Here is a 12,112-nt window from a genome sequence, read left to right as displayed (position 1 = left end):
TCGTTATCGCTCTTAAACTTTTTTCTCATTTGCATTTAAATGTCAAGAACTTTTTCTCTCTCTCTCTCTCTCTTTTTAGGGCTCATTTAGTTTTTTCGTTTCTCTTTATTTTTTCACGCTCTGTGTATTAATCCTCAGACCTGCTCTATTGGTAATAGCTGCCAGACGGATTGGGATATTTTCAGACCGTATTTTTAGAGCTTGTTCATATGTCATTAGACGCTTCCGCAAATCAAGACCGGCAGATGTTGTGTTTGAGGAAAACGTCTGCCTCCGATGTTTTAGGCAACACTTTACTGTCATTTCTTGAGCACTTATTCTTATTCAAAGCATCACTGGGTTTAGAGTGTTTTTTATTTTATTTTATTTTTTTATGACAGGCAGATAACTGGATGGTTAGTCGTGTTTGATGAAGTGTAACCATCAAATGGAGCATGTTTTTGAACTCTCTTAGTTACTATTAAAAGCAACCTGAAAAATAATACAATCAGGGATTGATTCAAATGAGTGAAGAAGGCGCGTAGCTGTATAGCCAGGAACCAAAGCAGTGAGTTTTCCTTTGAAACACAGGTGCCCGAGAACTTTAATTGGCTTCCTGTGGACTTGTGTGCCATCAAGTCTGATAGATGAGGTTTTGTGCAGAAAAACTCAATATTGTGAGGTTCAAAAGTTTGTCTTTAGCTAAAAGCCTTCAGGAAACTGTAGGACTACAGGAGCTGCCTGGGCCGCCTTGCTTTCATTGTTGCCCCCATGAGGTAGGATTGTTATTATATTACATAAGTTACAATAAACAAGAGTATGAATTTCCAGGTGAGATGTTCCACAAATGCAGGAAGCGAATAGCAAGTGCTGAAAGCTTCGGATGAAAAACCACGAATAACAGAGCAGGACTGGAGCATCAGGCAGATTAACCGTAACAGTGGAAGTGTGTCATTATCTGGTACTGGCTTCATATCAGGCAGCAGGAGTTCATGTACGGCTTGACACAGAGAAAGATCGGATTATTAAGCATGCTCTGATCATGCCGTGGCTTAAAGGATGTCCGTTGTGATCAGAGTGTAAGCTGGCAGGTCTAGGTGTGAAAGCGTGACTAATAAGAAGAGCCAGGAGGTAACACGGGGCAAGCAGGGTGATCAGATACACCTGCCCATCAGACTTAGCAGCTGTTCAAAACAAACACATGAGCAAACAAGCCTGGACTGGATTCAACTAAATAACTAATGCGCTTCTCTGACAACTATATACATTAGGACCTGGTAAACAGCTGTGTGTGTGTGTGTGTGTTTATAATAGGCCTTGACAGTGATATAATGCTTCTCAGCATGGCTCCATGTTAAGTCTTTTAAAAAAAAGGAATCGACTCTGTCTGTGCCCTTCTTATCTCGTAGCTGCCAAATTGCGTGGTTTAGGTGATAACATGATGCTCGTGGGCACAAATTCTCTCCACATCCACAACAGCCTGAAGTGGTCCTGACACGTATCTGACAGCTGCAGAAACGAAGCAGCCTGAGCCAATGCCGATATTTCCGTCCATCTGTCGATATTGTTATGGATGATTTAGCTTTGTTAGATGTAAGCACCGGGTTTTATTGGAATGATATGTGACTAAACATTTTGCAGCACTGCTAGTAAATATGTTCCCTGCCTGCGACTTGCCTCAGGTTTAGCAATTAATTACAAGGAGGAAAAAAAAACGAAAAGGAATCTGCACGCTAATTTCGGTTAGATTAAATTAGTGCATCAAGCTAGCAGAACAGGGCTGATGATATATTATTACTAGAGCACAAACATGGTTGTATCATTAATGTATTGCAGTTGTTTGCACCCCCCCCCCCTTTTTAATTACTTAAACATAATTGATGAACTTATTTACTTATGTTTTGTTGAGGGCTCCGGTTTATATGTTTAGCTGTCTGTTTGTTTGCACACTCTTGCGATGCAGCAATTCATTTTTAGTCTAAATTGAACAATTATTTCACACAGAGCTTATTTGTATTCAGATAGCTGTAGGTCTCGAAGCAAAGTACTATAAATAAACCTGGATTATACATTTTATCTACTGTGAGCAATAGCAGCTAGCGCTCACGTGCAGGAAACGAAAGTATGTCCTGATGTGAAAGAAAGGACCTGTTTATTTTAGAATTTTTACAAAGCACCGATTTTGCATAAATCGAATTAAAATAATTGTGAGGTCAACATTAAGCGAAACATAAAAGTGCAAGCAGTGATTAAGGACCAAGCACTTCACTTCCCCTTAAAGACAGAAACCATTAAGACCATCAGTATGTGCTCCCACTTCCTGTTTAGCACCTTAGAGACAGGAAATATGTTGTTTTTTTTTTCTTCACCATGGTCTGTCAGTGCAGTGGTACAAATTCCACAAAGAGAAGAAAGCAGATTCGCATTTCTGTGACATTTTGCTGTGGGGTTATTACTAATGTAAGTCCCATACCAAAATAACTGTATAGGTAGATACTGTTACTATGCCCAATTATAATAATGAAAAAAGTATGAAGCTCTCTTACATCATTATTAAACTCTCTAAGGGCTATCTAATAATAATAATAATAATAATAATAAACATACAGTTACATTTGTGTGCTTGGCCCCTAATAATCCTGACTGTTCAGCTCCTATTATGCACCCCTACAGAGGGGTAAGCTCGCATTATCTTTCATTCCTATCAGAAAATGGTGCAGATGCTGTTTTTTACGCCCGCTTTAAACACAGGCTGTGTCTCTGTTCTGCTGAGTACCCAGGATGCGCTTTAACAGCCTGCAGCACTCAGCCTTTTTACACCGAGCAGACAGGAAGCAGAACTTCCTGCAAAACAGTCTGCTGATCATCATGCTGTTCAAACATGCTCTAATTGGAAAAGAGGTTGAAAATCCGTTCAAACTCAACTCAGAATCTTAAACCTCTGTAAAATCTACACTCTTTTAAATACGCAAGCTGCTCCAGGCGAAGTCTGACTCAGCGTTTCGGGTTATTTAAGGCTCCTCTACAAGAACAGGTTGGGTAATTATGTCTGCAGGAATTAATGCTCCTCTGGGGATGTAAGGAATCGACTTCCATTAATAGTCAGGTTTCATTTATTCTATTCTCTCTGATACACGTTAAATAAAAATGATCATAACTACTCTTCTGTCTGTATCAAAGAATTGTTACCAACCTTTAAGTAAATTCTTTCCTTCTTTCTCTTAGAATGAATACATAATTATTGGCCCCCTTTTATAAACATGAAGAAAAGATTTAAGCATTATGACACTACGGTTTTATTCGAACACAACGGAAATTCATTTCAGCAAGGTACACCCATGATATAAGACTATATAAAGTTCTCATAAAAGAGGAATTTTTGTTTAAATTAGATGATGATTTATTTTGCAATTTTTTTCTGTCTTGGAATAAAATAAACATCACCCAGAGAAACATTTCACCCACAACTTTTGGGAAATGTATTGTGCTGATTGGGTTCAAGACTGCTATCACTGGAAAGACATTTCAGGTAGGGGTCAATAATTTGAAAATTGAACAAATATCTAAAAATTTTGATGTGCATCGGTGGAACTGTACGAAATGAGGTCTGTAAGTATAAATGATCATTGATTATGAGGATTTACAGATTATCAAGGTTTACTCTAAGGATGATCCCTTTGGATTGGCTCACTTTCCATGTAACTGATATGTTTTATGCTCACTGTACTCAATGTCTCTGTACCAGTCATACACTATATTGCCAAAGGTTTTGGGACACCCCTCCAAATCATTGAACTCAGGTGTTGTTTTTCAGGGGTTGGACTCGGCCCCTTAGTTCCAGTGAAAGGAACTCTTAATGCTTCAGCATAGCAAGACATTTTGGACAATTTCATGCTCCCAACTTTGTGAGAACAGTTTGGGGATGACCCCTTCCTGTTGTAACATGACTGCACACATCAAGGCTTGGTCATGGATGAGCGAGTCTGGTGTGGAGGAACTTGACTGGCCTGCACAGAGTCCTGACCTCAACCTGATAGAACACCTTTGGGATGAATTAGAGCAGAGACTGTGAGCCAGACCTTCTCGTCCAACATTGGTGCCTGACCTCACAAATGTGCTTCTAGTGGAATGGTCAAAAATTCCCATTAACACACTCCTAAACCTTGTGGAAAGCCTTCCCAGAAGAGCTATTATAGCTGCAAAGGGTGGACCAACTCCATATTACATTCATGTGCATGTAAAGGCAGACATCCCAGATTTGGAATGGCTCACTCTCCTCCAGTCAAGTTCCTCCACACCAAACTTGCTCATCCATGTCTTTATGGACCTTGCTTTGTGTGCAGTCATGTTGGAACAGGAAGGGGTCATCCCCAAACTGTTTCCACAAAGTTGGGAGCATGAAATTGTCCAAAATGTCTTGAAGCATTAAGAGTTCCTTTCACTCGAACTAAGGGGCCAAGACTGATGATTTCGAGGGCTGTCCCAAAACGTTTGGCAATATAGTGTATCTACATTAAATAAAGGTTGCGCATATTGGGATAAACTTTAAGTCTGTTTGCTGTTTAACTAAAGATAAGCAATCAGCTCTTGAATCATACAATCAAACGAATCCTCAGTCTGTTTATTGTAATCAGGATTATCTCAGGCTTAGACAGATACTCTCTCTGCATTATCCCCAACTGTTTAACAAGTCTGTAATGTTTACAAAGTGAGATCAGACTCCTGTGGTCTTATCCTCATTTATGAATGGCAACTAAAATGATTCCATTTTGTGCTTTGATAAATAATGCATATGGAGTGAACTCAAAAGCTGAAAGTGGGTGAGTTTTGTGTGTGTGTTTGAGAGACTTGCCTTGTGTTATACACTTCTTGGTGCTGAATCTGAGACTAATATTATTGGTCTCATTATCGTAACCTTTCATCTATGCACCTCTTATCTCTGTGCTCTTAGATCAGTGGCGGCAGGCCTCAATTCCCCTGCCAAGTCCAACTCCATGGAAAAAAAACTGCAACTCAAAAGCAAAGAACTTCAAGACACCCAAGACAAATGTCACAAGGTAGGATTGCACTTCAGTGACCGGTGGTGTGAAGACAGTTACGTTTGTGTAAATTTTAAAAGGAGCTGTGGATATGAATGAGCATGCAGTGAAAATGAGGTGGACGTCTTTACCCACACGCTTTTGCATGCTAATCCTCTTTGTAATTACTGTTCGGTTAAACCCATACAGGAGTAATGAGATTTCTAACCTTCTTCATTTTAGTACTTCAGTTATTTTGCAGTTCCACTTTATTAATAGACTCCGTTAATTGATTGTTTTTTCACAGTGCAGTTCAAATCACAGTGTCTTGTGTGCATCCAGTACTTGTTTGTGCTTGTGTACAGTATGTTGAACTACATATTAGCAGGACTGGACACTATAATGACCAAATGTTTATGGACACCTGACCGTTACTCCTTTATGTGGGTCATTCCCAAAGTTAAAAGCGGTCACCTGTATATACTGTAGCAGTACAATCTCCTTTCTCTGAACTGAGCCCTAAAATTGTTCCAGCATTACAATGCCCCTGTGCACAAAGCGAGAGCCATGAAGGTTTGTCAAGGTTGGAGTGGAAGAGATCAAGTGTCCTGCACAGAACCCCGAACTCAAACCCACTGAACACATTTGGGATGAACTGGACTGCACCCCAGACCTCCTCACATGACATCTATCTAATGCTCTTGTCTCTGACTGGAGACAAATTCTCACAGCCTGGTGGAAGATTGGAGGTTAATATAACAGCATAGGGGAATAAGCACTTTTTTTTTTTCTTCAGCTGTCCACATACTTTTGGTCATATAGTGTGCTAAAATAAGCTAATTAATTGCTTTCTGTGAAATCTGTGGAAATTTCACTAATTAAGCACCGAGAACTCTTTAAAAGGAGCCTGATGCGAAGCAGAGTTACTGAGACCTCCCTGAAGTTGTTCCAATAAAAGTGTGTGCCATAGAGTTTTATTCCTCTTATACTACAGCAATTAGTCAACAAATATAGTTGCACTTAGTTTTAGAACATCCACAAGACAAGTTATTTCTTATCGGACTGAGAAACTGGAAAATGTCTGTTTTGAAAACTCTTTAATGACAGAAAACTTACTGACCAGTATGGAAAACACTAACGCTGGAGACTCCTTCTAAAAATGCTACTGTTAATTTTTTTTCTTAAGCAGCACATTATTACATCATTGTTTTGTTTTATTTTATTTTATTTTATTTTATTTTATTTTATTTTATTTTATTTTATTTTATTTGATTAGCTTCGGATTATGTTAAGCATTTACCATACAGGTCCCTCTGAACGAGTTGTTACCGTAGAAACAATAATGTATTAGAACTAACACCTGACTATAAACTCAAAGTGTGAATTACATCCAGGACTACTGTCACTGTTATGGAAAAAGAACCAATGCTTTCTGACCAATCACATTTGAGAATTCTTCTGCGCTGTGGTATAGTATGGCTTCAAACATGCGTAAATATTGTTATGTGTTCTATAAAATGCATTTAAGTCTGGTGTTTCAGTCCATAAGCAAGCATGGATTTGCACATTATGCATGTATCATGCGTCCTTGTGGCTGGAGCGACGCTGTAAAATGCATTTAGATCTGGTTCTTGTGTTTGTGGCGGCCCAGATGGAGCAGGAGATCTCGCGCTTCCAGCGTAAGATGACCGACCTGGAGTCGGTGCTCCAGCAGAAGGATGTGGAGCTCAAGGCCTCCGAGACGCAGAGGAGCATCCTGGAGCAGGATCTCGCCACCTACATCACAGAATGCAGCGTGAGTGCTCATTGAACTACATGTAAACGTATAGGATATGCTGTGTTGACAGTTTTCTAATGAGGCACTGACTCTAGATCCATCAGTCCATCAAATAGACTTCTGTCTATACTTTTTTTTTTTTTACGTTTGGTCATCTGGCTAAACATTTCTATTTGCACTTGTTCAGTTCATCTCTTGATTATATCCTGATTAGAGTGCAATTATATGTAAATATGACACAAGTTAGCCAGATTGCAGCCTGATTATTACATGTGATGAAGAAATTTATACATCTAGGTCTAGTCAAAAGAAGCAACAGAAAGGTTTGTCATTCTACATTTTCTGAAATTAAAAAACACAATGGTGGACACTGCTGCTGTTGCTATTGTAAATTATGGTTATGGAAAGCACTGTCTAACCAGATCCCAGATTTGTGTAATTGTGCTGAGGTTTGTTGACTCTGAAGACCAAAGCATATGCATTTTTGTACGCATCAGACCATCACATCAGTGATCCCTTTATACTCTGTGGAAGTAGGCGGGCCATCCTGGAATAGATCAGTCCTACTATCATGATAGAAATGGTGATCAATCAGAAGAAGTTTGTATTGATTCGCAGTAAATTCCCTCTAAAGAATCAAGTGGAGCCAAACCATGCCAGTATAATTCTCGCATAGCATACAATATACCCATTGAACCCCTCTCAATGTAAGGAACAATCATTCAGGGCTTTCTGGTCCACTTTTAATGAAAATATGTTAAAGGATGGCTCATCTGACCATCCCACACATCTCCGTAGATGTGTTTTGCATCAATGAGCTCTCAAATATGCATCTATTTTTCTATGTCACAGTAATGCACAAGCATCATGGTCATTAAATTTGTGCTTTCAACCACAATTCCCAATGATACTTATCGATATCATGCAGTACGTGTGCTTCTAGTGCTTCTCTACTCATTCATCCCAGGTTTTCATTTAGTCTGTCACCATCTGTATTTATCAGTCAAAGGCTTGGCTTTTTCTCTAGCTGCTGGTTGTCCCTGAACTTTGTAAGGGTGCTGGAGATCTTGCATTCTTGATCTATAAGGTTATCAGTCACTGAATTGCAAATGTGGGGAGTGTAGATCGATAGATATGCTGCCCTCAGTTATCTGTCCATGACAAGGATGTTTTTAGGATGAGTTACTATCTGTGTATCAGCCTGTGTACCACTCTGTACAAGAGTTGGCCTATTCATTGCAATTGTCTGTGTGTGTGCATGTGTGTGTGTGTATAGAGTCTTAAGCGCAGCTTGGAGCAGGCTCGTGTCGAGGTGTCTCAGGAGGACGACAAGGCTCTGCAGCTGCTCCATGACATTCGAGAGCAGAGCAACAAGCTGCAGGAGATTAAAGAACAGGTGAAGTATTTCAAACATTCATTACACAATATTATTACACAGCTACACCCTTCTGCTTCACATGTTCTAATTATTTGACGTTTTTGCATCACCGTATAGCCGAACACATCCTCATTTCACATTAGAACACATCCTCACCCAAGAAGCCTCACATCCTCATTACACAAGAAGCTTCACACATCGGAATTAAAAATGATTACACAACCTCAGCTTATAGCCTCACACATCCTCATTACACATTAAAACACTGCCTAACGTATCCTCATTACACACTAGAACACAGCCTGACACATCCAGATTACACACTAGAACACAGCCTGACACATCCAGATTACACACTAGAACACAGCCTCACACATCCTCATTACACATTAGAACACATCCTCATTACACATTAGAACATAGCCTCATTACACATTAGAACACATCCTCATTACACATTAGAACACATCCTCATTACACATTAGAACATAGCCTCACACATCCTCATTACACATTAGAACACATCCTCATTACACATTAGAACACATCCTCATTACACATTAGAACACAGCCTCATTACACATTAGAACACATCCTCATTACACATTAGAACACATCCTCATTACACATTAGAACACATCCTCATTACACATTAGAACATAGCCTCATTACACATTAGAACACATCCTCATTACACATTAGGACATAGCCTCATTACACATTAGAACACATCCTCATTACACATTAGAACATAGCCTCATTACACATTAGAACAAAGCCTCACACATCCAGATTACACACTAGAACACATCCTCATTACACATTAGAACATAGCCTCATTACACATTAGAACACATCCTCATTACACATTAGAACACAGCCTCACACTAGAACACAGCCTCACACACCCTCATTACACACTAGAACACAGCCTCACACACCCTCATTACACATTAGAACACATCCTCATTACACATTAGAACACAGCCTCACACATCCTCATTACACCTTAAAACACATCCTCATTACACATTAGAACACAGCCTCACACATCCTCATTACACACTAGAACACAGCCTCACACACCCTCATTACACATTAGAACACATCCTCATTACACATTAGAACACAGCCTCACACATCCTCATTACACCTTAAAACACATCCTCATTACACATTAGAACACAGCCTCACACATCCTCATTACACACTAGAACACAGCCTCACACACCCTCATTACACATTAGAACACATCCTCATTACACATTAGAACACATCCTCATTACACATTAGAACACAGCCTCACACATCCTCATTACACACTAGAACACAGCCTCACACACCCTCATTACACCTTAAAACACATCCTCATTACACATTAGAACACAGCCTCACACATCCTCATTACACACTAGAACACAGCCTCACACACCCTCATTACACATTAGAACACAGCCTCACGTATCCTCATTACACACTAGAACACAGCCTCATACATCCTCATTACACACTAGAAAACATCCTCATTACACACTAGAACACAGCCTCACACATCCTCATTACACATTAGAACACAGCCTCACGTATCCTCATTACACATTAGAACACACCCTCATTGCACATTAGAACACAGCCTCAATACACACCCTCATTACACATTAGACCACAGCCTCAATACACACCCTCATTACACATTAGAACACAGCCTCAATACACACCCTCATTACACATTAGAACACAGCCTCACACATCCTCATTACACATTAGAACACAGCCTCACACACCCTCATTACACATTAGAACACAGCCTCAATACACACCCTCATTACACATTAGAACACAGCCTCAATACACACCCTCATTACACATTAGAACACAGCCTCACACACCCTCATTACACATTAGAACACATCCTCATTACACATTAGAACACAGCCTCACACACCCTCATTACACATTAGAACACATCCTTATTACACATTAGAACACATCCTCATTGCACATTAGAACACAGCCTCACACACCCTCATTACACATTAGAACACATCCTTATTACACATTAGAACACAGCCCCACACATCCTCATTACACATTAGAACACAGCCTCATTACACATTAGAACACATCCTCATTGCACATTAGAACACAGCCTCAATACACACCCTCATTACACATTAGAACACAGCCTCAATACACACCCTCATTACACATTAGAACACAGCCTCAATACACACCCTCATTACACATTAGAACACAGCCTCACACACCCTCATTACACATTAGAACACAGCCTCACACACCCTCATTACACATTAGAACACAGCCTCACACATCCTCATTACACATTAGAACACAGCCTCACACACCCTCATTACACATTAGAACACAGCCTCACACATCCTCATTACACATTAGAACACAGCCTCATTACACATTAGAACACATCCTCATTGCACATTAGAACACAGCCTCACACACCCTCATTACACATTAGAACACAGCCTCACACATCCTCATTACACATTAGAACACAGCCTCACACATCCTCATTACACATTAGAACACAGCCTCATTACACATTAGAACGCATCCTCATTACACATTAGAACACATCCTCATTGCACATTAGAACACAGCCTCACACACCCTCATTACACATTAGAACACAGCCCCACACATCCTCATTACACATTAGAACACAGCCTCATTACACATTAGAACACATCCTCATTGCACATTAGAACACACCCTCATTACACATTAGAACACAGCCTCAATACACACCCTCATTACACATTAGAACACAGCCTCACACACCCTCATTACACATTAGAACACAGCCTCACACATCCTCATTACACATTAGAACACATCCTCATTACACATTAGAACACAGCCTCACACATCATTACACATTAGAACACAGCCTCACACATCCTCATTACACATTAGAACACAGCCTCACACATCCTCATTACACATTAGAACACATCCTCATTACACATTAGAACACAGCCTCACACACCCTCATTACACATTAGAACACATCCTCACACACCCTCATTACACATTAGAACGCAGCCTCACACACCCTTATTACACATTAGAACACAGCCCCACACATCCTCATTACACATTAGAACACAGCCTCACACATCATTACACATTAGAACACAGCCTCACATATCCTCATTACACATTAGAACACAGCCTCACACACCCTCATTACACATTAGAACACAGCCTCACACATCCTCATTACACATTAGAACACAGCCTCACACATCCTCATTACACATTAGAACACAGCCTCACACATCCTCATTACACATTAGAACACAGCCTCACACACCCTCATTACACATTAGAACACAGCCTCACACATCCTCATTACACATTAGAACACAGCCTCACACATCCTCATTACACATTAGAACACAGCCTCACACACCCTCATTACACATTAGAACACAGCCTCACACATCATTACACATTAGAACACAGCCTCACACATCCTCATTACACATTAGAACACAGCCTCACACACCCTCATTACACATTAGAACACAGCCTCACACATCATTACACATTAGAACACAGCCTCACACATCCTCATTACACATTAGAACACAGCCTCACACACCCTCATTACACATTAGAACACAGCCTCACACATCATTACACATTAGAACACAGCCTCACACATCCTCATTACACATTAGAACACAGCCTCACACACCCTCATTACACATTAGAACACAGCCTCACACATCATTACACATTAGAACACAGCCTCACACATCCTCATTACACATTAGAACACAGCCTCACACATCCTCATTACACATTAGAACGCAGCCTCACACATCCTCATTACACATTAGAACACAGCCTCACACATCCTCATTACACATTAGAACACAGCCTCACACACCCTCATTACACATTAGAACACAGCCT

At 40.2% G+C, this 12,112-nt stretch overlaps 1 protein-coding gene across 4 annotated transcripts in view; it reads left to right on the top strand.

The window, feature by feature from the left end:
* Nucleotides 1-12,112, top strand: part of cita (citron rho-interacting serine/threonine kinase a) — an 89,957-nt gene that overhangs the window by 34,702 nt on the left and 43,143 nt on the right. For all 4 annotated transcript variants that reach the window (XM_058382708.1, XM_058382706.1, XM_058382707.1 and 1 more), the window contains exons 11-13: nucleotides 4,931-5,036; nucleotides 6,649-6,792; nucleotides 8,051-8,170. In XM_058382708.1, the coding sequence (XP_058238691.1) occupies nucleotides 4,931-5,036; nucleotides 6,649-6,792; nucleotides 8,051-8,170 (370 nt within the window). The remainder of the gene's footprint in view (nucleotides 1-4,930; nucleotides 5,037-6,648; nucleotides 6,793-8,050; nucleotides 8,171-12,112) is intronic.

Source organism: Hemibagrus wyckioides, linkage group LG28 (genome assembly GCF_019097595.1).
Source record: "Hemibagrus wyckioides isolate EC202008001 linkage group LG28, SWU_Hwy_1.0, whole genome shotgun sequence".
Classification (NCBI taxonomy): Eukaryota; Metazoa; Chordata; class Actinopteri; order Siluriformes; family Bagridae; genus Hemibagrus; species Hemibagrus wyckioides.
Note: the sequence above shows the minus strand (reverse complement) of the source record. Positions and strands in the feature narration are given on the sequence as shown.